The 26019-nt window shown below is 41.7% G+C and overlaps 1 protein-coding gene across 1 annotated transcript in view; it reads left to right on the top strand.

Annotated features, from left to right (window-relative positions):
• The window catches only part of LOC310966028 (receptor-type tyrosine-protein phosphatase gamma-like), a gene marked incomplete at both ends in the record, with an annotated part of 771775 nt that overhangs the window by 486561 nt on the left and 259195 nt on the right, over window positions 1-26019 (top strand). The window contains one exon of the mRNA XM_083939815.1: window positions 21254-21349. Within this exon, the coding sequence (XP_083795941.1) occupies window positions 21254-21349 (96 nt within the window). The remainder of the gene's footprint in view (window positions 1-21253; window positions 21350-26019) is intronic.

Below are 26019 nucleotides of genomic sequence, written 5' to 3'. Positions count from 1 at the left end.
AACACTTTCTGCACAGAACGGAAGACTCTCACAACGACTTAAGGTTATAAACATTTATTTGACTACATAACAAGGAGAATACAGGATAGTGCGACATTGAATAGACAAGTGGAAAAGGTTAAATGTGGATATAAGAAGCTTGAGGCTCAAGGGGGCTTGTTTATAATATCACTGGCGGATACAAAAACTTGCTCTAATTAGCCTGCCAACAGAACTCGGATCAGAATCTAACTGTCACCAACGTTTAACCAAGAGTTGCATTAAAAGGCCAACCTTACTTTGCCGTTGATGTTACAGTCGCCCTGGCGTCTTAAAGTACCGATGCAGGTTTCCGTGGGTCCGCTCCCCGGTGTTTGGTGGACCTCGGCTCGGTTTGTAGACTGGGTCAGCTGCGCGGTTGGACTGGCGGGTCTCGTCGGGTCCCGTCGTGGCCTGGATTTGGTACTTCAGGTGGCTTGCCTCTGGAGGTGATTTGTGGGTTGACAAAAGTTCTGATCGGTTCTGTGGTGCTGGAGTCGCGAGTTCGATGCAATTTTCCGGCCGGACAAAAAGGCAAAGACAGCACGAGGGGATGACTATACTTATAAAAGATTACAAAAAAAACGTGTCGTAGAAAACTTAAAAAGTCAAGCGATAAAAATAGATTAATAAACGAAAATACTTTAGTAAAGAACAAAATATAAAGTAACGTCTCTTGCTAACTTTGGGTTAACAAAGGAACGAACAGCAGGAGGGGGGTGGTCAGAGGTGCGAAACGCAGAGAGAGAGGTGAAGAGAAGAGAGCAGATGCAGAAGAGTGCAAGAGGGTACAAGAGAGTTTTTAAGAGAGAGAGATTTGGACACCTCTGTTTGTTCCTTTATCCCACAGTTGAAAGAAGAGGTGGGGTCTGACTTAACCCATCCCTTTGGCTCTGAGCGAATCAACTGCTTTTTACGCCGGAATTCTAATTCTGAGATTAAACTATCTTTGGTTGATTTTCCATTATTGAGCGTTCTGATATCCAATTTAACCAAAATCTTTAGGCAAACACTTTTAACAGATACAAATACTACACATCATCAGACTCTCCTGGATATAGTGACAGGCCTATTATTAAAACACAAATTATTTCAGGAACTAGACAGAGACTTTGCACTTCTGAAACCACATTAACATAATCACAACAAGATACAAATAATGCATATACTGTTACACACTTGCAAGAATGTCTTTGAACAGCCAGTTGCGATGAAACATCAAACTTTAACTGTTTTTCCAAACATCTACACAAAGTTCTGTTGCTTAGATTTTATTAATGAAAGTCCATCTGCATCCCAGAGACAGCTCCTCCAGTTCGATGTGCGGTCAGATTTGACGTCGATTCAGGTTAAAAGGGGGTCCTGAGACCTGGAGCTCTAGGTTTTTATTACCCCAGGAGGGTTCGAGATTGTAAAACACCTTATCCCCTATTGACACCAGTATAAAAATGTCTTCATCTACGACTGTCTTCCTGTGACGCTGAGCAGACCAACCAGACTCAAATAATTCCTTACACATCACTTCCCCTGGAGGTCCTACAATAGTGCACCCTTAGAATCAGGTGCCGAGGTGGCTCGTTGTCCCCGGAACGCTGTCTCAGGGCTCTGTGGTCTCGGTCATTATCTTTTCTTTTTTATCCAGCTGTAAAACCTCCATAAGCAACTGTGCCATGATATCCCTGGCTGTCTGGCCCTTTTCTTTCCCTTCCTTGACACCCGCAATCCTCAAATTCTGATGCTTGGATCGTCCCTCCAGTTCCAAACACTTTTCTGACAGTTGTTCAACTTGGCTCTGTAGCTGCTTTACTGTAGCTTCGAGGTTCACAACAGTATCAGGAGTAGCATTAGCTTCTAAACTTTGCAGCCTACCACTTTGGGAGGCTATTCTGCTATTTAACACAACAAATGTGGTGTCGCTTTTTGCAACTGTCCAATGAGAAAGGAGGCTTGTCTTTGCCTAACATAGAGAATTACTACAAATCTGCACAGCTCAGATACCTGATCTATTTGTGCAATCCATGTTATAATGCTAAATGAAAAAATCTAGTATCAAGCCAATTGGACACTCCCCTTCAGACCTTGCTTGGAGACAGAAATCTATACCTACTGCATAAACAAAACCCAATTTATTAGACAAAAAAGCCCTAAACATTTTGTTTGCAGAATGTCATAAAAACAAACTGGAAAATGATATCAAAAAATGACGATGGGTGGTACATGATAAAGATTTTAAGCCAACCCAGATGGATAGGCGTTTCAAACAGTGGGTGTTGAAAGGTATCACATCATACTGTCTTATTTCTGATAAAGGGAGACTAAACTGTTTTCTAAAACTTAAAAATAACTATGCCTCAGAAAATCAAGACCTTAAGTTAGAGCTCATTTTAACTGTGATATAAGAACAACAGAGGAAGGCAGTTCTGATTTAGTTAATGCTTTGATTGATGCATACAAATCGAAACTAAACCGGAAATTGATTAACCGAATCTACTCTTGTTTACAGTCACTCAATGGCTTTCCCACTCTTCATGTTAAATCCAAGTGGGAAAATGAAGCAAAAATAACCATTTCAGAAGATGATTGGTTAAACGTTTGTGAAACTCAAATGAGCACTTCCCTCATTGGAGGGAATTTCCGTGAAAGAATATAATTTGTTTTTTTTATTACTCCCAAAATCAAACAACATCAGAAAGGTCACTCAAGTTATGGAGGGTGCTGGAGGGAGTGTGTAATCATTTCCATGTCTTCTGGGACTGTCCGGTTATACAAGCTATTGGCGACATGTAGTGCAAGAAATAAAATAAGTACTAGGCTTTGAGATTGAACACGATTTTTGCACAATTTATCTTGGTAATATCTCCCCTACAGTCAACGTCACTGATAAATATTTGATTAAAATAATGTTGGTAGCCAGTAAAAAAGCAATTACGAGAAGATGGCTTTCAAAAGAGTCCCCATTGAAAGAGGAGTGGATTGCAATTGTGAAAGAAATATATGACATGGAAAAACTGATCTGGAATAAGTGGCCACTCATTACAACAGGACACAGATACTAATATGTCTGATTCTGTTTTGTTTTTGTATGAGTGAAGTGCTTCCGCCCTGTTCTGATATGAAGGAAAGACTGTGGGCAGATAGAACAAAAAGGACTGAAACGTCTTTAAATCCTGAACGCAGCCCTCTCTTAAAATGTATATCATTATGATCGATCTTCCCCTTGCGCGTTTTATTTTCTCCATCCTTTTTTTCCCCAATCTCTTTTTCATTCTTTTTTCCATATACACTGTAATACCCATGACTTCCTAGGAATAAAGTTAAAAAAAATACAATGGAGCTCAGAGATCAGGGTGGACTTGCGAGGCTAAACCAGTACAATTTTACAATACAAATTTAGATGCTACGGGTCACAGTTACACATGTGAAGCGCCAGTAAAGCTTTTCACTGCCAGTGATGGCAGCTGTGCTGATTAAATACCTCTTACCCAACATATACACCGATATCAATGGATCTGTGGTGAGCAAATATCAGCCCAGCTGATGCATAGTTTGGGCTTTAGTTTTCAGTTTTTGAAGAAACAGCCAATATAGTTGTATTGGAGAGTAAGGTAGGATAGGACATATCGTTATAGTGTGATTCGTTGGAAAACCTTTGAAACTTTTGCTTTTGAGCAAATCTGTGGCTTTTTTGTGTTACTGCAACACACTCATTACTAAAAAAGACTCAGATCTACTGATAATAACATATAAGGCACAGGCTGGAGCTAACCACAGCATGTCTTAGTCGTGTATTTTTATGAATGAAGTGCCTGTACAGTGGGCATTAATGAGTTTGTGCATATGAAAGGAAAGGTAAGTCAGCTGTCTGCAGTGATGCAGCAGCACGTCAGTGACAGGAGAGGAGGGAGGTAGGAGAGGAGGGATATTGAATGGATGGATGCAGGGACTGTGCTTTTACACTAAAATGCAGACAGACAGAGCTGATGGAAAACAGCATTTGTTCGCTTCACCTGTAGCACAACACAAGTGTAACTGGATGTTGCATCCTAACATGGAGGTGCTCTCTACATAACCATATTATGGTGATGGAGTTGGCATTTTCTGTGCTGTTGATCTTATTAGTAATGGAATCCTTTGAGTTTTTCATTTTTTATTGTTATATTCAGCCTCTCTGCCTTTGTGCTGTTCTGTGCTCCCCTCATTTATTGCCGTTCCTTTCTTATTCTCCCATTCCTTTTTGTTCTCTTTCTCAGTCAGCTACATTCCATTAAACCTTCAAAGATAACTGATGACTGCCAGGCTGTTTTTTTTTCTTCAATATTTATTTATTTATTATTTATGGCTGGCGTTCCCTCTGGATAGGGAAGACATGCCATTCCTAACATAATGTTATATTTCCCAGTGCCTGTCCTCAGTGACACAAAAAAGCCTGATGCTACCTAAAGGGCAAATACTGTATATGCTGTCCCAGTTGCTGAGAAGGTTCCATACCATGTTTAATAATCTGGCTTGCTGAAAGGAGCGGTCCCACCTTTTTTTGTTTTTGCTTTTTCTTTTTAGTGGGCAAACACTGTTCCCCCCACCCCAACTTGCTTTCATGAAAAAGTAATACTCATGAAATTGAAAAAGCTAGAGAAGACTTACAGGACAATTTATCATGTGTTGCATTTAAATTAGGTTTCTAAGATAGATTGTGTGAGGTCACAAAACACTGTAATCATATCTCATAACACAGATTGTTCAGCCCTCTCCGTGCGTCTTGAACCTGTTTTGTATAACATCCGCGGTGGCGGGGATGAAAGGTAGTCTCTGTGTCACATCAGTGGCCGGCAACGCTGCATTGCATGACCTTTTTTGATGGACGCCCTTTCTCCAGCTGCGAGAGGGGACAGGGAATTCAAAAACCCATAGCATGGCTCAGATCGAGACAGAGGCTGCAGCAACCCTTCTTCCTGATGTCCTCACTCTCTCCTCTCAGCAAGAATGTGCGCTCCATGCGGCGCATTCTTTTGTATGCTTTCACACAAAGCCTTGCTTATGTCACCTTAGATATGTCCCTCAGGGGGGATCATAGGCTGCTGTGCCCGGTCTCAAAGCTCTCCCTGCAGTCGTTGCAGCATCTCCAGCCCATGAGTACCTCTTGCTTTACATTTTCATCCTGAGGCAACAGAGCTGTCCCATAAGACACTTGAAGGTGGATGAAAAGTATGGAGTTCTGAGAGGTTTCCGCCAGGACATGTTTTTGAAACATTGTCTTATGGTTGGAAACAGAGGAGAGACTTGCATGACATTTCCTGTGGGAAGAGGTCTGCCTCAGATATGTTCAGAAATACTTTCTCATGCTACTGCTGTGCCTCTGACTGCTGAGCGTGTGGCATGGCTGGGATAAACACATTTTGCAACTTCCAGTTGCTCTATAAACTTTAAGATGTGTACATTTGAAGAGTGCTGAAACTGTCATGAACGGTTCAGGTATAACACAAAAAGGTGGACCCAATGCAGACACAGACAAAAAGTAAAGTTACAAAACAAACGTTTAATATAAAAGCTGTGAACTACTGGTTTGATGCACAATTCCACTTATTCTGTTCACTCGGTTTATAATGTTACTAGATTGTTGCACTACGCCACTTATTTATTCTGTTTACTATGTTACTCCGGTCTGTTGCACTACTCCACTTACTTATTTATTCTGTTATTATGTTCACACCGGACTTATTCTGTTACTATGTTCTTACTGGTCCACTTTATTCTGTTAGTTATGTTAATTTATGGTATTAATGCACTACGCCACTTTATTCTGTCTATCAGGTCTTATATTGTATCCATCACAGCACTATGGTCACTTTATTTTTTCAGTATTCATCTGTTACACAGAGCTAGCATATATTTAGACGGCTGTTTTCCTGCCATGCACCACTATCACTTTATTATTTAGCTTATAGTTATATATTATATTTATACTCTATTACTGCACTATAGTTCTGTTTACATCTGCTCATTACACACATGTATCATGTCTGACCTCATCTGAATCCGATCACTGTCCACTTATATCTTTTCTGCACTACAGTTCTGTTTATACCTGTTTTAACAGTCTACTGCATGTTTACATCATATACACCCGTTCAAATGTCTGCTTACATCTGATACACGCATGTCTTTCTACATCTCACGCCGACGATGTTATCCGTATCTAACCTGTACTAACACACTAACATCCTGACACTTATTCTACCTGTACTAACACACTAACATCCTGACACTTACTCTTCTCTTACACTTTATTCTTGTGTTAGGTTAAAATGTTTTTGTATAATTGCACTGTCGTTATTTGCTGCTCTGTGTGCCCTGAATTGCCCCCCGGGGACAAATAAAGTTTTTTGAATTGAATTGAATTGAATAATAAACGAACAAACGCAAAAACACTACAGAGAATACAAATACAAAGACTAACTAAACAAACACGGAAATAACAGGAACAGGAAGACGAGGGAAGATCAGGGAGACGGACGGGAACACGGGAACTACGGAGAAAAACAGAAAACAAACACGATTAATCAACTTACTACGGGGAGCGTGAAAACCACAACGAGAAAGGGGATGCCAGTCCGGGGGGAATAGTTTTACCAATACAGGGTCAACGACGGTCCGGCGCTGCATGCCTGTCAGCTTCAGGTATTTAAGGAGGTGGGGTAATCAGCATAACAGGCTGCAGCTTGGGGGGAACGCCTACTAGACCTACACAGAGACGAGGGAGAGAAACATACAGGGAAAAACAGACAGGGGGAGACAAACTCACACATAACGGAAGAGAGGAGGGTACTGACCGAACCAGATCTTGACAGAAACTATTCATTGATTAATGAATCAGTTTATTTAGAGAAAATGACTTAATGACATTTATTGTCCATTTGCCAAGTCAGTACCAAGCTCCTGAGTTTCCTGTACTAAATCATAAGGCAGGTATTTATGGAATTAGAAATATGTGGATCAGTGCAAAACAGTTGGCTGTGCATAAAAAATATGCACCAGCGTTGGCTATAGCGGGAGATAAATCGAATCAAATTTATTTGAAGAATAACAGCAGTTGACCAAAGTGCTGTGCAATCAAATATAGATAGAAGCAAAGTAAAAACACAATGAATGAAACCAATCAACTCTCATGCTGAACTAAAATCTAAGGGATAAAAGTATGTTTTAAGGAGGGATTTAAAAACAGGCAGTGCCAGCCTAACAGAGAGACAACTCATTCCAGAGTTTGGGTGCCACAATTGAAAAAAAATGATCCCCTCAACAATATCTGAGATAAAGTAACAATGGAAAAAATAAATTTGAAGTGAAATGGACGAAAAGAATCCACACACTATATACGACCCAAAGCCTTTCCTCAGACATCATCTGCTGCGGCGGTACCTGATGAGCTGCTGTGCTTGCTGCCCTGGTCTCTGCTGATGCCTCTGTGCCTCCCTTTTTAAAAAAAAAAAAAAAAGCTTCAGCATTGACCCTGCTAATCCAAGACAAGCAGACAAGAAATCCATCATAAGCAGGATTTAAGACACATTTTCAACTTAATGATACACTATACAGGGTTATAATAAACCGTATTAATAATGTATCCCAGTTTCCTCTTGAGTGCTTTTATGTTGAAGGGGACATATTGGAAGTGTTGCCGCTGCGAGTGTGTCTGACTGAAGAAATAATCCGCCGCGGTCTGTAGCGCAGCAAGCAAGAGTTTTGAGAGAGCACAAGTGAAACTGGGCTTATTATTGCATGTCTCAAATCTAACTTTGCTCCTTCACTAATGTGGCAAAAATATAACGCCATAGACGTGACATTGACGTGATGACAATGAACACATCACAGTACTTATGACTCAAGTCCACACAGGAAAGACTGGAGGGTTGACATTTGGATTCAGCGTAAAAAGAGTAGAACTCAGAGCCATATAGCGTCATATCATTGGGGTACAACACAAACTAAGTAAAACGTTGTCTGCAGTTAGCTGGTGCATTATCAAAATATATGATGATTGATACAGCTGCCATCCATCTGAGAGTACCCAAAAAGTTATGTCAGGCTGAGTGCACCCAAAGAGCACATGGGCAAAAACCATTTTACCGTTTAGCTCATGTGCATGTTTTTCAAAGAAATCTTTCACCACATACATAGGTAAATATATCCAAAATGATTGTCTTTTCTGACAATCAGTTCACTGCTGCACCATATATGTGTGTCTTTTCAATTTCCTGGCCATCTAGGCCCAGAGAGACAGTTTGTAAAGACTGAAGGGTCAGTGCCACAGGGTGTACCTTAAGTGACTGATCTTCCTAATCACCTTCAGTTTCGCCATCGGTAACCTCAGGGCTTGAATGGTTGGAGAGAGGACAAGTTAGACAGCAGAGTGAAATGAAGTCAGGCCGCTGTGCATCCATCCCCGTCACTCCTCTCGTAATGCCACTCAATATTTGAGAAATTTCTGCAGCACGGGAATTCATTTATATGTAAAACACAAAAGCCCAGACTACAAACACTATGAGCAGCCTCGAAAGTCCCATAGGTTTTATGCAATTGACCAGTGTATTGAAAACTATGAACTTGGTAACATGAGAGATAGTCTGTGATGTGATTGGAGTTAACAAGGCAGCACTGTGCTTCCCTCTAGGGATACTTGTCATGATAGCTTCAAAAACGGGCTTCAGGGCGAGATTTTCAGCGTGTGATTTTCACAATAATCCGACACAAAATGAGAGCGAGGACTTTTGTTAAAAACTCAAACTTGTTTATTAACAAATAAAACCATTGGGACCGCTGACTGGAAATGACAGAATTCTTCATATGAAGCCAAAGCTATCTCTGCCTTGTTTACAAGACTTTTTGACATCCTCTTGACACTGTTTCTGTTATCCTCAACGTTTGATACCCTTGGCTGAATTTCTAAATTTTGTAACTGAATGGTCTTAGGTAAATCTGAATTCACCAAGCCGCTTTACAATGATATTTTAGACTGGTATTAAGTATTAGGCCAGCCTTACAGTAATTTTGCCGCTAGATTAGATAGTTTAGCTTAGATAGCTAGATTATATATATATTTTAAGCCTAAAAACTAGCCCCTCTGTCCCTAGGCTAATAGCGGATTAGGGGGGGCATAAGTGTCGGTTGGGAATTAGAGGGCTGCTCACCCTGCATGTTGTTATTGGCTGGGGATTAAAACCCCACGTGGGGTCAAAGACTTTTTGCCTACACCCAGAAATGTAAACACACAATCAAGGCAGAGGGCATGGTCTCTGACACCCTCACACACACTTCTAGTGGGTCATAAGTGATGGTTGAGAGGCTTTTGTATTAGTTTATACATTGCTTTTTTAAATACTACATAGTATACCTTTAAATGAAATAAAAGTGCATTGTGTCCATTTGCTTACATGTGCTGAATAGAGGGTTGAACACATTTTGTCTTTGATAAAACGATTTATATTTAATCTCCAAAATATATATCTGAAACTCATGTCCCATTCAATTTTAAAGTGTGTGTTTGTGTGTGTGTGTGTGTTTGCGTCTTTTCAAAGACATGACTGACGCAGGCTTTATTCTCTGAGTTCCTGCATGAGGAAAGTCATTTAAAGTGATAGATAATAGAATCTTGTAACATTGTAGAATTAATTCATGTACATTTAGATTTCAGGTAGGTTGTTAGCTTTAAATCAGTCCTCACCTACCTCAGAAACCACTTAGAACATCTATAATAATGATACATTAAGGCGTCAGCAGTGCCGGCCGCCTTATTCATCACTGCAGCCTGTTTATGGTGAAAGTCTGTCTCCTGTGCTTACCTTCCCACATATTAATGCTTCATTGAGTACATTACACTACATCACAACTGTGTGTGATGATATCACACACACATACGCATGCACACATGCACACACACACACACACATACACACTGCATTAATCTCATCCACTGCTGCCATTTTTCTCTTGCTACTTTTTATGGATATATCTTGGTAATTAACAACCTGAAGTTAATTTATACTGGAACACAAACATCACAGCTAAATTCCACAAAATCCTATTTGGACCAAGTTGTAACCTCCAGGCCTGAGACATGATGCCAACACAGTAGTGTCAAATCTGCAGTTCATCGAGTGGCCATTTGAGGCTGGCTCCAAAACAGAGCAAATCCCCATAGAGCCCCATGTTGAAATGCTCAACTTTAAAGCAGAAATAAACATGTAGCTTGGTACAAAACACGGTTTGGGTTTTTATAGCCAATTTTTTTGTGCAAATATCAGTGAGAGCCTTCCTACGCAGAGCCTTCCACTTTGAGCTTAATTTTGGCTCTTCAGAAACATATGGGTGACATCACACAGACTACATCCATATTTTAGGGAGTCAGTGTGTTTGAAGAGCTTGTGATTGTCTGGCATTGTGGGATGTTGTTCCAGACATGAGTATTCCTGTTCACTCTGGGTGTAGAGGAAGTATTTTTGACCAAGACCTTGACCTACCCATCAGCTTTCCTCCAGCTCTGATTACAGGTTGTAGCTCATTCTATGACAGGCCTAAAACTGGCTGGGTTGTGATGTCTTTTGGCCTCGTGTGAAGATGTTAAAGTAGAAAAGTGAACCCTGCATGCCTTGGGAGCGACAGGGGGTTCCCTTCTCCTTTATAAAGTGTTTTCCTTGGAAGAAATAAATATGTTGTTTGGTGTTGAGGTGACTTGCCTGCATGCTCAACAGAATGTCTGACTCTCCCTCTCCCACTCAGACTTTTGAACTTCAGGAAGGGAAAGGTGCTGTTACAGGCCCCCTGAGGCTAATCACCGAGAGAGAGGCCCGCTTCCTCCTCCTCTCCCTCTTCACTCCTCCAAGTGCACCATGTACCATACTATTGCTTTTTCTCTTTGCCTTTCTTTAGTTATTTCTGCCTCCTGTTATTGATATTTTTCAGTATCCTGGCAGATCATAGGAATCACAAGGACATGAGAGCAGAGAAAAAGAGCGCTTAAATATTTGACTTATTATAGAACCAGTAGGGAATATTGATATACAAGGACACTCAGTTCAAAGACACTCCAAAGACAAACATGAGCACTAACTGACTCCCACCATTACAACATGATAGAGTTCACTAGTAGGAGTCAATTATAGATCTAGGCCCCATAAATGTCTCCCTGTGGCTGGATTAATGAGTAGCGCAGCAGAGTGATTGAAGACTGTTACATATTTGATGACACATTAATCCAGAACAACTTCTGAAACAAGTCCTTCCTTTTCAGCTTGTGCTGTGGCTCTGTATGTGACCAGCACTGAACAAAGCTGAGTTATGAAGTTGTTACAACAGGTAATTAATCACTTTCAGTGCTATAGAACTGTCATCTTTTTGCTTGTGTTGTATTTGTCAGAATGGGATTAGAAGAGTGATATATAGTAGAGGTTTACGTTAGCGCACTAGTATTTATTGTGCCTATAATTATTTAATTGGTGTTAGACACAGCGACTGTATTGGAAAATGTGTACCAGGTAAGGTGGTACATAGTTGCGGAATATCATTAAGCAACACAAAGGATTTATTTTGTATCTGTAACCTATCCATCTAACCATATAACCATTACGATATAACCATAAGTCTTGGCCCAGCATTCTGCCAAATCAGGCACAATTGGTTCACAGCTAAAGGTGGGCCCACGCATTATTATTTGGAGGCAAATTATAATTTGGTTTGATTTGGGCCTAATGACTATTGGACCAAGTGGGAGTCACTTATTTCAATTTGGGCTAGTTGTTGTTGAATAATGCTAATTGGATACCCTTGGACATAACATTACAGTTCATGTAATTCATCAGTGTTTAGTGCTGAGTCACAAACAAACTGATGACAAACAAACAAAAAATCTTTATCTAGCAGCCATATATGGACCCAACTTCATCTGTAAAAGCGACAAAAAATGTGTGATCATTACAGTTATCTGCTAATATAACAGCCTCCCTTCTGGCTTTCAACCAGATTTTGGAATGTGGCTGCAGGGATTTTTTCCCATTCACAAGAATTCCCACAAGAGCATTAGTGAGGTCCATTACTGACGTTGGGTCATAGGGTCTGACTTGCATTCGGCTTTCCAGCCAAGTGCTTCCACTGAACACATTAAACACACATGAACCATGTCTTTATGGTCCTGGCTTTGTGCAGGTCCAACATCATCATACCTAAACAACAGAATAGGGTGATTGTCAAGAGTCCAAAAACAACATATATAAGACTGTTCTATTAATCGTTGAGGCACGTCTGCATGATGGCGGTTTAAAACATGTGATCATGGTGATCATGTAAATGAGCAGTGACACAGGTTTTGAATGAAGATAGCATGTCTCAGTTGTATTGGCACTTGATGGTGCTTGCCTTTTACATTGCCATTGGATGATAGTCTTGTTTTGATTTTGCTATGATTTTTATATGAAGCTTATACTGAGTGACAATCAAACCCATGTTTTTTTGATACTATGGATACTACAAAAAGTCTAAATTGTTTAGAGGGTTTGTGAATCTGTGAAGATGTGGGTAGAAACAAATTAGGTTGAGAAGGCATGAAGATGAAGAATGATTAAATTTGAAAATACTCCTATATGCATGGCTGGATTGATGTCCTTGCAGGTTGGTTTTATGGCCTGCAACTTTACTCTTTTGGTTTACACTCACAGCTCTCATCAGCCTCATTTCCAGCAGTAACCGGCAGCTGTTTTCAGCTAAAAAGCTTTTCACTACGTGCCTAGTACCAGCAAGGCAAGCCAATGTTCAAATGATTTGCATGTTATATGGACTAAATATCTCAAAGCTGTGTGATGTTTAGCTTGTATGTGAGTTTTTACCCAGTGCTTTGTTAAATGCATTGAAACTAGAGATTGTCACAGGCCTGCTCTACAGGATGAGACCACAAGATGAGCTACAAATGCTGGAGAAACTTTGATATGATTTGCCCAAATGGAGCTTGGAGCTGCAATCCGAATATCACCAGGCACATTTTTGATGAAAACATTTCTGAATGTCAAATCACAGTTACATCAACTTCTGTTTCATTAGTGCAGTTAGCTAAAGTTTAGACAAGCAGAGGCGCTACAAACAATAAAACGAACAAAACGGTTCTTATCCTGCTGGTTGTTCTCAGCCCTGTGTCCTGGAAATGCTACACATTAAACTGTCCCAGCTTAATACTGAAACCCACAGTCTGCTGCTTATCTGCCACCTAATTTCAGATGTAGAGTAAGGGCATTTATGAAGCTGTTAGTATACCACATGGCATCACACAGCACATGTCACATGAAAACCTTTCTTCTTGACAATAGCAGTAAATAAGGAATGGACTGAAAGAGTCTTAATTTCTACATTCCTACAGTATCTCATGATAACTAGTCACTTGCATCTTGGTTGGGAAACAGTTTTCTATTTAAGTGAGGTTTTTGTGTAGGCTCCTCAGCTAAAGCCATTCTGTTTCTAGAAAAACCAAAATACTTTTAGAGCATCTATCAGCTTTTGAAAGTCATTCCACTTATTCCTTTTCTGAGGGCATAGCCACAACAGCTAATGGCCAGGGTTTTCCAGGTACAGTGCATTGCTTGTGAGATCTTCTGGCTTCCCAAATTAGAAATTTTGCCTGAGAAGTTACTAGTTACTAGTTATAGTATCAAGGTCCAGTTGAGGTAACTATACATTCCTGAAAACCCACATTATGCATTTAAGGCTTAAATTAATGATCTTGAAGATTTTCACTGAACTAATGTCTGTTAAGTCACCAGCGATCGCCGAATGAGATAACAAAATGGTGATGGGGTCTACGACACACTGATGAAAGCCCATTTGCAGTATAACAGACTGGGTGGCTATTGTGTCCCAGCAGTGGTTGGTCTGCCAGAAAGGGAAGGCGGAGCTAATGTAACAGACTGCCACAGATGGCTTAATATTGTATCATATCATCAACAGAGTAAAATGCAATCTTTTGTCCACTTTGTCATCATTGTCAGATTTTAATGTGAGAAAGAACCCATCACCAAAATAAGCACCACTACTGCTTTTTGAACTATTCTAATTGTTTTTACCGCCATTCATAAGCATAATCCTCCATATTGACTTGAATTAATACCCGTTCAAGAGAATGTGTTGTTCCAGTTGAGCTGTCTGCTATAAATTTACCAAACAGGCTCTATATCAGCCTGCTTGACAACTGTTTACTTTGTGAGGAGATCAAATAGCGATGCACAGGGCTCTTTATGTGAGGATTAGCAAGCTGGAGAAAATGCGAGACGAGTGATATTGGCAGTGTTGATCTTGGCAAGAAAAATACCCCAGAATTGCTTTTGGCATCAAGGACGCTGTTCCTAGATATTCCAATTAATGTAACTACATGTGCTTATGAACACAGTTTACATGCACACACAGGCACAATGTGTTTTTCACATCAACATTTTCTGTGTGCCTATGTGCGTCATGCATCCATATCACCTTGACAACAAATGTTGCTTGTCTGTTTGACCATAGTGTGTGTGTGCGTGTGTGCGTGTGTGTGCGTGTGTGTGTGTGTGTGTGTGTGTGTGTGTGTGTGTGTGTGTGTGTGTGTGTGTGTGTGTGTTCTCATTGTTTTTCACTGAGCAACACACATCATCCAAGTCCATTTCACATTGTTATTGGCTTCAGGCTGCAACATGTTTCTCTTCAACATAAAGAGCAGCAGACAATTCAATTTTTTAGTTTGGGGTGCTATAAAGTCTATATCATTACATCTTACTAAATGCTGCACTCATGGTGTTCATATTTATTTAAATGGCCAAGAGGATTTATATTTAACAGTTAACACCAACTTTTAAATACATTTAACCAGATAATCTCATTGACTAAACTTGAGCACCAATGTCAAAGCAACCACGGAAACTAATCAACAAAGAAATAATGCATGAGAACTGCAAGAAAAGAGAGAGGGAGTGAGACAGTGTATGGGTTTATAATCAGGCTATTATAGTTTAGAATAATGCAGGATAGTGAGGATACAATATAAGGAGAAAGAAGTTTGGGGTCCCCTGCTAGAACTGCTGCCCCCGCGACCTGATCCCCGATAAGCTGTTGAAGATGAGTGAGTGAGGATACAGCCATTTCATACAGGAGTGAAACTCCGGTATGCACCCTCCCTTCATTATACCACCTTTTTTTTTTAATTTAACCTTTATTAAACCAGACAAAAACCCCATTGAGATCAGGTTCCCGACCTGGCCAAGAAGGCAGCAGAATACATCACAGCAGCATTTCATGATAAAGTGAGTTTACGACTTTTCACTTCCGGCTTTCTTACAGCGCATACGCTTTCCTCTCTGCTCTCAATTCTGTGCTGATATTCATGCTTTCCTCTAAGATAAATTACGAGCAGCGGCTACTGGATCCGTATAAATCACTGGGACTATACACTTTTTGTGGATAGCAGACTACTGCCATAAAAAATATTTTTGCGACCTTAGTACTGCTCAACCTTGGCCTACCCATAGCCAAAAACCTGCAGTGGGACGGAGCCAAAGCTAATTAGCAGCAAGTTGCCTCCCTTCTCTGAAGACGACTGCCAGAAACTTCTCCAGAAGATTGCAGTACTGGAAACCAAAATCCACAGGTTAGAAGTGAATGTGGAAGTGAATGGACAATGTGGGAACAATACAACTTTACCATGGCCCCAAAACAGTGGATAAGAAAATGCTAACACACGGCTAGTTAGCACTACGAAGAAACAGGAGGACTGTTTACAAGGTAATAAATCCACAAGCTATTGATGGAAGTCTCTTGGTGCTAAGCCTAAGAGTAAATCATCTCCCTGGGGAATACGTGGGAGACTAAGGGCCTCTCACACTGTCCATCCGTACTGTGCCCAAGCATGTTTCACGGCTTAAGTCTAGTTCGTTTGACCAGTGTGAGTGCAACACTTGACGGCCACGGCCTGTTTGGGAGAGGTGGGCTTTTGTAAAGCACGTTTGCACATGTACGAGCATGAGCGTGCACACGTGTACGAGCATGAGCACGAGGCCTACAGCGGCTCTGATGTCATTTAATGTGCACCTGTTCGAACATAGAAAAAAGAAGGATCACGCAAAAGGTTCACTTTGGTGTGATGCAGAGGTTGAGTGTTACTGCAGATTTGGTCAGATGAAAATATTCAAAAAAAGTTGGACAATCCATTATGTGGCCAAAATACCGTGCGCTTTTGTTAACAAAGCGACGCATCACGATGACGTCAATCAATGCAATGTGTTACAGCACGATGACGTATAGGCAGGAAAGAAGCATTCGTGCCAAGGCCCAGGAAGTGTGTGTACAAACGGGCCTGGGCCATGGGGGGAGAGGGAGGGGGGGATAAGTACCCTAAAGCACGGGGCACAGTACGGATGCACGGTGTGAGTGTGCCCTAACAGGCAGAGCCCAGTGCATTGAGTTTTGTGATGCGACCGGCTGGCCTGCTCTACCATCCCGGCATAGTGCTTCATCAACCCCTGCTCCTAGCAGGACAGAGCCCCGGACAGCTGCCAAAGGGAGGAATTATAACAAACCTCCCCAACAACAACGTGTACAACTGGAGAACAGATTTTCTCCACTGCTGCAGGATCCTGGATCCCCATCTGACGACTTGGATCACTGTTCATCTGCTCACAACAAGGTAAAAGCAAAAAGAAACTCAGAAATGCCACAGAGAAAGCTAATGCCTGGGCCTGAAACTCTGATTGTGGGTGACTCTGCCTTGAACAATATGAGAAACTTAGGCAGTAAGAACGCAAAAGTTCTTTGTTTTCCTACGGACATGGTATCAGACATGAATGAAAAACTCATGGATATCGTGAAGGAGCACCAAACGGTGAAACGCATTATATTGCACATAGGGTCAAATGATGTTGTGAAACAGCAGTCTGAAGCACTGAAGCAAGACTTTATTGATCTGATAAACACAGTCAGCTGTCTGAACATTAAGTGTCCATCAGTGGGCCTCGCCGCCCATTAGAAAAGCAGCAGAGAAATTCTCAAGACTTCTGAGTCTTAACACATGGCTTTCAGCTGCATGTGTCGTCCACTCAGTTCTTTCAATTGACAACTTCAACTTTTTTTGGGACTGCAGACACCAGACAAGCAACAAAACAACTTCATGTTTATGAACAGCTGTTTTGATGTCTTCCAGTCAGGTTTTAGACCACACTACAGCAGCGAGACGACTCTTGTTAAGGTCTTCAATGACATCCATTCAAACACGGACAATGGTAAAATTTCAGGCTTAGTATTATTGGTTCTCAGTGCTGGATTTGACACAGTCGATCACAACATATTACTGGACCGTCTGGGAAACTGGGTGGGACTTTCTGGCACAGCATTAAAATGGTTTGAATCCTACTTGAAGGACAGGGACTACTTTGTATCTATAGGTAAATACAAATCTGAGCAGGTAAAAATTACCCGTGGAGTTCCCCAAGGCTCCATTCTGGGGCCTCTTCTGTTTAATATCTGCATGCTGCCACTGGCTCAGATCATGAAAAACAACAATATATGTTACCACAGCTATGCAGACAACACACAAATCTACATAACTATATCACCGGGCGACTGTAGTCCGATACAAGCACTGAGCAGATGCATCAAGCAAATCAATGATTGGATGGAGCAGAATTTTCTCCAATTAAACAAACAAAAAACTGAAATTATTGTTTTTGGAGCCAAAGAAGAACGATTAAGAGTAAGCACCCAACTTCAAACAATAATGCTAAAAACCACGAACCAAGCCAGAAACTTAGGTGTAATCATAAACTCAGACCTAAACTTCAACAGCCACATTAAAACAATTACAACGTCAGCCTACTATCCCCTAAAGTATATATCAAAGATTAAAGGACTTACGTGTCAGCAGGACTTGGAAAAACTTGTCCATGCATTTATCTTCAGCAGGCTCGACTACTGTAGGAGTGTAACTGTCTTTACAGGTCTCCCTCAAAAGTCCATCAGACAGCTGCAGTTAATTCAGAACGCTGCTGCTCACTCGAGTCCTCACTGAGACCAAAAAAGTTGATCATACCACTCCAGTCCTCTGATCTGTACACTGGCTTCCTGTCTGTCAAAGAATTGATTTCAAAATACTTCTGTTGGTTTACAAAGCACTGGATGGTTTAGGACCAATATACATTTCACATCTTCTGCTCAGCTATGAACCATCCTGACCTCTCAGATCCTCTGAGACAGGTCTGTTTTGTGTCTCCGGAGTCAGGACTAAACATTGAGAGGCAGTGTTCAGTTTTGATGTTCCACAAATCTGGAACTTCCAGATAACTGCAGATCTGCTGCAGCTCTTAGTTCTTTTAAATCAAGACTTTTCTATTTGCCGCTGCTTTTCAGTAAACTGCACTGTAACTTCTGTAACTGTAACCATCTTATCTGTTTTAAAAATGACCTATTATGCATTTTAAATCTTTTATATGTTTTAAATGACCATTTATGTATTTTAAATTTATATTTTTTATTTGTTATATCTCCCAATGCATTTAATGTTTTATGGGTAAGCACTTTGAATTGCCTTGTTGTTGAATTGTGCTATACAAATAAACTTGCCTTGCCTTACAAACAATAAGTTAAAAGAGTGAACAATTTACAATGGGCAAAATGATTTAAAGATAAAGTTCAGAATCTAGACCATAGAGTACAAATCAGAAACACAGGCACTGCCCAACTGTCTCGTGTACTTTGTCTTTTAGCATTGAGCCAAAGGCTTCAAGCTAAGTGAAAAATAATTTACAAGTAATTTTGGAAACAGTTCCATGCTGTGGGAGCAGCGAACTAAATGCTTTTTTACCGAACTCAGTGCGGACACGAGGCACAGACAATTTATAGAGATCACAAGAGCGCAAGGCATAGTTTTGGTTCTTTGAAGATATGAACATAAGTAAGAAGGCTCCAAACTAAGAAGAGCTTTATAAATAAGCTTAAACCAGTGTATATGCCTGTGCACCTTCAAAGATGGCCAATCTGAATTAGTGTACAGGTCACAATGATGAGTTAAGCATCTACAACCAGTCAAAAATCTCAAGGCCAGTGATCCATGGTGTCCAATGACTGTAAACATTTGGCAGTGATGCCCATATACAACACATATCCATAATCCAACAGAGGAAGAAAGGTTGATGAAACAAGGAGTCTGAGAGAATAGCAGGATTTATTCATGTAATAAAATCCCAACTTCACTTTAAATTTAGAGGCCAAATTTGTAATGTAAGATTTAAAAGATAGATGACACTCAAGAATAAATCCCAAGAACTTTGTAGCTTTTGACAAGCTTGATTACATTTCATTGAGAAAGTTAAAATCAGTGGGACATTTGTTGTTTCTCCACTCAAATCAAAGTGAGTTTACTATTTCGGTTTGATGGTAAAAAAAAAAGCAAAAAACTAAAAAAAACACATCCCAAAACAACAATAAATGTATCGAATAACAAGTATTGTGGGTATCAAAGCCTGATATATATTCTTATTTTGTGCCATAGAGCTCCATATTTGTACCAAAAACTATTTAAACCCATCAGTGAGCCACACTGTTGCAAAGGGTGACATTACTCCTTTTGAAAATAGGAGATAGACCAGACAATAACACAACAATCAATAATTTGAAGAAGTAGAACTGATAATTACGGTGTTTTATTAACAGATTTTCTTGCAAACATAACAAAAGGTTCTCAAAATGTGGAGGAGGATGGGACAAGCAGGTCACATCAAAGAAATTAAATCACTTTAACAAAACTAGGCCTGACTAATGTCTACCTCTGAAATCTATACACAAACTAAAGACCGTCCACTTCATATGTCTGGACAAAATGGAACTATGTGTAGGAAAAATGTATGCCAACTCACCAACCCAAAATACTCCTACAAACCTTGTTGTTATATTTCGAACATGTTTTCAAACAGTGCAACTGCAGCTCAGGCAGCCGAGAAAATCGGAGGGGGGGAGCTCCTCAGGTGTGCTCCTTTTTTGGAGGGCCCTGAATAATGATCGGCCAGCTCAAAACCTGAGGGAACCAATGAGCAGCATGACCAGGCTGCAAAGGTGGAAACCAAAAATCTTTGTAGCACCTGAAAAGCCCACACCAACACCCACCCCCACACACACACACACACACACACGCACGCACACACAATTCTGTTAGTGTTTGTGTAAAAGATGAGGAAGAGGTCAGCTTTTATGATTTGGACTTCATGGTCCATGGTTTGAGAGTTCACCCTCAAATTAAATTTGTCATTATCGGTTTACCATTGTGCCTGAGCTTGTTTGTGATTACTAAACAAAAGACATGGTAAAAAAATATGACTGTTTTAACTCTATATTAGAAATAACTTCCATCCAAGGGCTTTCAGTTTGATGAGGTAGAGAGCACCTGAAAAGAAAGAGGAGGGGAAGAGAAAGAAAAGTAGGGTGGAAGAAAAACTCACAACAGCAACTTTGATCTGCCACAACACATGAAACATAAATTTGGCAGATTGGTCTGGTTTCCAGGCTTAGATCCCACAGTAGTTTTGATACATTGTGCTCACTAACCAGCAGTCGTAGTTCACCCATTTCTGTTTACTACTACATCACCAGCTGCATGTAAATCAGGAATTCCTGCCCTTCTATTGGGCACTTTCATCAGTTTAAAATGTTATTAACACCAGGCTTCTTAACATGAAGGTGCTTCTCCCAACAGTAGAATATTTTAATTCAGCAATAAGTTGCAAAGGATAGTGGGTCAAGTATCTGTGAAATGCAAGTATACACATTATCAGAAACAATAATAAGAACCTGTTTTGCTCTGCAGAAAGTGTTGAAACATACACTTAAAACTACATACAGTGCAGTGCTTCCACACCAGCCTTATTTAATTCAGTATAATCAATCTTGAGTGCATTCCTTTATTTGCTAAAGTTCGTTGCAGGTGGGAATGCAGCACTCGTACGCAGGTGCACACCAGAAGTGGACCAAATAAGCAGATGGAGACCTAGTAGAAGAGGTGGTCTCGGTCAGCTTCCAAATAAACTCTGGTGCGGTTCGGTTTGTGGTGAGAACATGATCGGACCTAGGTCCGCACTAACTGCAGAGAGCACTGCACATTTTTGGACCAACCCAGCTCCTGTAGACAGCTACGTGATTTACGTAATGATTAAGTACCTCCCCCTACCCCGACCTAACTCAGTGTTTCTGTCTCTCACAGATGCAGGTCTACATGTACAACTCAGATGACTTTGACAGCCTCAGTGCAGCTCTGAGGGAGAAGAGGATCATTGCAGCCATGGCCGTGTTTTTTCAGGTAGGACCCCCACACACACACACACACACAATTCTGTTAGTGTTTGTTTACTCAATAAAAGACGAGGAAGAGGTCAGCTTTTATGATGTGGACTTCATGGTCCATGGTTTGAGAGTTCACCCTCAAATTAAATTTGTCATTATTGGTTTACCATTGTGCCTGAGCTTGTTTGTGATAACTAAACAAAAGACATGGTAAAAAAATACGACTGTTTTAACTCTATATTAGAAATAATCTCCATCCAAGCGCTTCTGGTTTGATGAGGTAGAGAGCAGAGGTGCGAGCGTGGAGCTCCAGCTGAACTTTTCATTTACTTTTAACGTCTACCAATTTAACAGTGTTTCTCCTAGGACTGACTCCCACATTACTCAATTTTTATGTGGGAAAGAGTGCTGCGACGTAATGAGCACCGCAAATTCTAATCTTCAATCGTTTGTAACAACTTGACCAGCTAGCATTTCAGCTAAGGTAGTTAGAATGGCAGCTGCCGCTCCAACGCTTCTAGACCCAGGTGACAGAAGCACTGACAGCGGAGGCCACCCCGACCAAGTCACCAAGATCGACCTTGAGGCTTTATTTAGCAAACAACGTGATAGCTTCAAAGGCTGACGTGACTATCCTGATTCAACAATCGACTGAATCCCTAAAGCAGTCAGTCGATTCATTAGGTCAGCAGGTGACATCATTAAAAAACCATCTCACTAAAACTGAAGTTCTGGTGGAAGTTCACAGGTATGGAAGCTGTTGTCAAGACCTTGCAGTCAAAAGCCATAGTGCTCCTGGATCATGTGGTAGACATTAAATAACTGTCAAGGCGCTCTAACTTGCGGATTATCAACGGAGCCGAAGGATGCGAGAAAGACCAGGACCCGACGAAGTTGGTTTCCAACATGCTGATGGCATTGACGGGTCCAGATGTTTTTTTAGCAGCCCTCCCGAGAAAGAGAGAGCTCACCACTCCCTCGGTCCCAGATCAGGTGAAGCCGGTGCCGGGAAACTGAGAGCCTTCATCGACAAATTCCTCCGCTTCCAAGAGAAAGAAAAAGTCCTCAGATGGGCCAAACAACACTAGATGGATTACGGCTCCGAGCTGAGAGTGTTTCTAGATATCAGCGCTGCTCTGGCTAAAAGCCAGTCAGCGTTCAACACCATCTAGAACTCTCTTTACCTGAAAGGAATAATATTCTGCCGATTGCACCCTGCCTGTCTCCAGGTCTCGTTACGTAATAAGAACTTGTTCTTTGCTTGTTGTAAAAAATCCTTGGCTTTTTGTCACATTGTGAACTTATTGAGGATGTGGGCTATATCTAGACCCAGTGCACGGTGAAGTTTGGATGTTTATTAACAATCAGGTATGACACAGATAGACCAGAAAGACATTGTACATTGATGTATATCCAAGCTTTTAATCACCTGAATAACGTGGTGTGGCACTGGCACTAATGTATGTATATCAGTCAGCTCTGTCATTGCAAAAAAAAAATAATATATATATATATATATATATATATATATATATATATATATATATATCATCTTCATCTTCAACCGCTTATTCAGGGTTGGGTCACGGGGGCAGCAGCTTTAGCAGGGGACCCCAAACTTCCTTTTCCCGGGCCACATTAACCAGCTCTAACTGGGGGATCCCGAGGCGTTCCCGGGCCAGTGTGGAGACATAATCTCTCCACCTGGTCCTGGGTCTTCCCCGAGGCCTCCTCCAAGCTGGACGTGCCTTACTAGATGCCCAAACCACCTCAACTGGCTCCTTTCAACGCAAAGGAGCAGCGGCTCTACTCCGAGTTCCTCACGGATGGCTGAACTTCTCACCCTATCTCTAAGGGAGACTCCAGCCACCCTCCTGAGAAAACCCATTTTGGCCGCTTGTACCCGCGACCTTGTTCTTTCGGCCATGACCCAGCTTTCATGACCATAGGTGAGGGTAGGAACAAAGATTGACCGGTAGATCGAGAGCTTTGCCTTCCGGCTCAGCTCTCTTTTCATCACAACGGTGCGGTAGAGCGACTGCAACACTGCCCCCGCTGCTCAAACTCACGCTCCATCGTCCCTGAAGTACTTGAACTCCTTTACTTGGGGTAAGGACTCATTCCCTACCTGGAGTAAGCAATCCACCAGTTTCCTGCTGAGAGCCATGGCCTCAGATTTAGAGGTGCTGATCCTCATTCCAGCCATTTCACACTCGGCTGCGAACCGATCCAGTGAGTGCTGAAGGTCACTGACCGACGATGTCATCAGGACCACATCATCTGCAAAAAGCAGAGACGAGATCCTCAGCCCACCGAACTGACACCCCTCCCCACCATGACTACGTCCGATATCCTGTCCATGAAAATCACGAACAGGATTGGTGACAAAGCGCACCCCTGGCGGAGGCCATCCCACCGGTAACAAATCCATCCTACTGCCAAGGATCCCGACACAGCTCTCGCTTTGGGTGTACAGAGATTGGATGGCCCACAGAAGTGACCCCCTCACCACATACTCCTGCGGCACCTCCCACAGTATCTCCAGAGGGACCTGGTCATATGCCTTCTCCAGATCCACAAAACACATGTAGACTGGATGGACATACTCCCAGGCCCCCTCCAGGATCCTTGCGAGAGTGAAGAGCTGGTCCGTTGTTCCACGTCCAGGATGGAATCCACATTGTTTCTCTTCGATCTGAGGTTCGACTATAGGACGAACCCACCTTTCCCGCATCTTTAAGTCGACTTTACCAAGGAGGCTGAGTAGTGTGATACCCCTGTAATTGGCACACACCCTCTGGTCCCCCTTTTTAAACAGAGGAACCACCACCACAGTCTGCCACTCCCTTGGCACTGTCCCAGACTTCCATGCAATGTTGACGGGACTCGTCAACCAAGACAGCCCCTCCACACCCAAAGCTTTCAGCATTTCTGGACGAATCTCATCAATCCCTGGGGCTTTGCCACTGTGGAGTTGTTTGTCAATATCGCTGGCGGAAGTCACTGAGTTAGTCAATGATTCCCCTTCAGCCTCCAGCTCTGCCTCTACAACAGAGGGCGTGTTAGTCGGATTAAGGAGTTCCTCATAGTGCTCCTTCCACCGCCCGACTACCTCATCGGCTGAGGTCACCAGCGTCCCGTCCTTACTGTAATCAGCTTGGACAGTTCCCCGTTTCCCCCTCCTGAGATGTCGAATGCTTTTCCAGAAGCACCTTGGTGCCGCCCGAATGTCCTTCTCCATGACTTCTCCGAACTCCTCCCACACCCGCTGCTTTGCCTCTGACGCAGCAGAGGCTGCAGCCCTTCTGGCCTGTCGGAACCTTGCAACTGCCTCCAGAGTCTTCTGGGATAACATATCTCGGAAGAGATTCCCTGACCACCGGTGTCCACCACGGTGTACGAGGGTTTCCGCCCCCTGAGGCACCTAAGACCTTGAGGCCACAGCTCACAACTCATCACCAGATGGTGATCAGTTGACAGCTCTGCCCCTCTCTTCACTCAAGTGTCCAAAACATACGACCTCAGATCAGATGATACGATCACAAAATCGATCATCGACATTTGGCCTAGGGTGCTCTGGTACCACGTGCACTTACGAGCATCCTCTGTTCGAACAGAGAGAGAGAGAGAGAGAGAAAGAAAACGAGAAGATATATATATATATATATATATATATATATATATATATATATGTATATAGGAGGAGAAACAAGAAAATAAATAAATATCTATATATATATATTTATTTTCTTGTTTCTCCTCAGAGTTATTATTAGACTACTAGATTATTAGAAAAAATTAAACTTTTTTATTGTAAGGTAACATTTTTCGTTTCTTTTTTTAACTTGTTTGATATGGACAAGATGTAATTCCAGGGGGCTATTTAGGTTATTCTTTTGTAACTGATATGGGTATACTGCCCCCCAGCTTTATCCTTTTATTTTGCGCCTCTTGAACATTGTAGACACATTTGCAGATACAGGAGCTCTATCTGCTTGGCAAGTGTTTAGTTCACAGATTTATGTCACATGGAAGTAACAGAGTTTACGGAGTCTCGCTGCTACTTCTCGTTGTTAGGACAAGCTTAGAGAGCTTTAGATGTGTTCCATGTTCTAAGGCACATGTGTCAAACTGATCCAGTAAAGGGCCGCTGTGGCTGCAGGTTTTCATTCCAACCAAGCAAGAACAAACCTGACTCGAATTATTCAATCACCTGAATCGCCTTCACACAGTTGGATTTGTTGGACTAGGTGTGTTCTTGCTTTGTTGGAATGGAAACCTGCAGCCACAGCGGCCCTTTACTGGATCAGTTTGACACCCCTGTTCTAAGGGTTTTGATTTTGGGGAACTGGGGTGGTATAGTTAAAATCGCACAGCCAAAAATAGAAATAAAAGCAAATCTGTAGGATCTATGTCCCTCTGCAAAGCAGTGTTTCTTTCTACTATGTACTCACAAGTTTGATTATGGCTAATACTACCAAAAAGGATTATCTTGTCTGAGATGTGTCAGATGGAATGTAAAAGGGATCAATGGCCCAGTACAAAGGGGTAGAGTATTTTCCCACTTAAAGCATCTTAAGACAGCAATTACTTTCTTACAGGAGACGTAATTGATCACTAAGGATTACTATAGGTCAAAGGCTTCATGGGTTGGCCAAAGTTTCCACTCCAATTTTAGCAGCAAAG

Source organism: Echiichthys vipera (genome assembly GCF_963691815.1).
Source record: "Echiichthys vipera genome assembly, chromosome: X".
NCBI lineage: Eukaryota > Metazoa > Chordata > Actinopteri > Perciformes > Trachinidae > Echiichthys > Echiichthys vipera.
The sequence above is the reverse complement of the archived record's forward strand: the minus strand, read 5'-3'. Positions and strand labels throughout refer to the sequence as shown.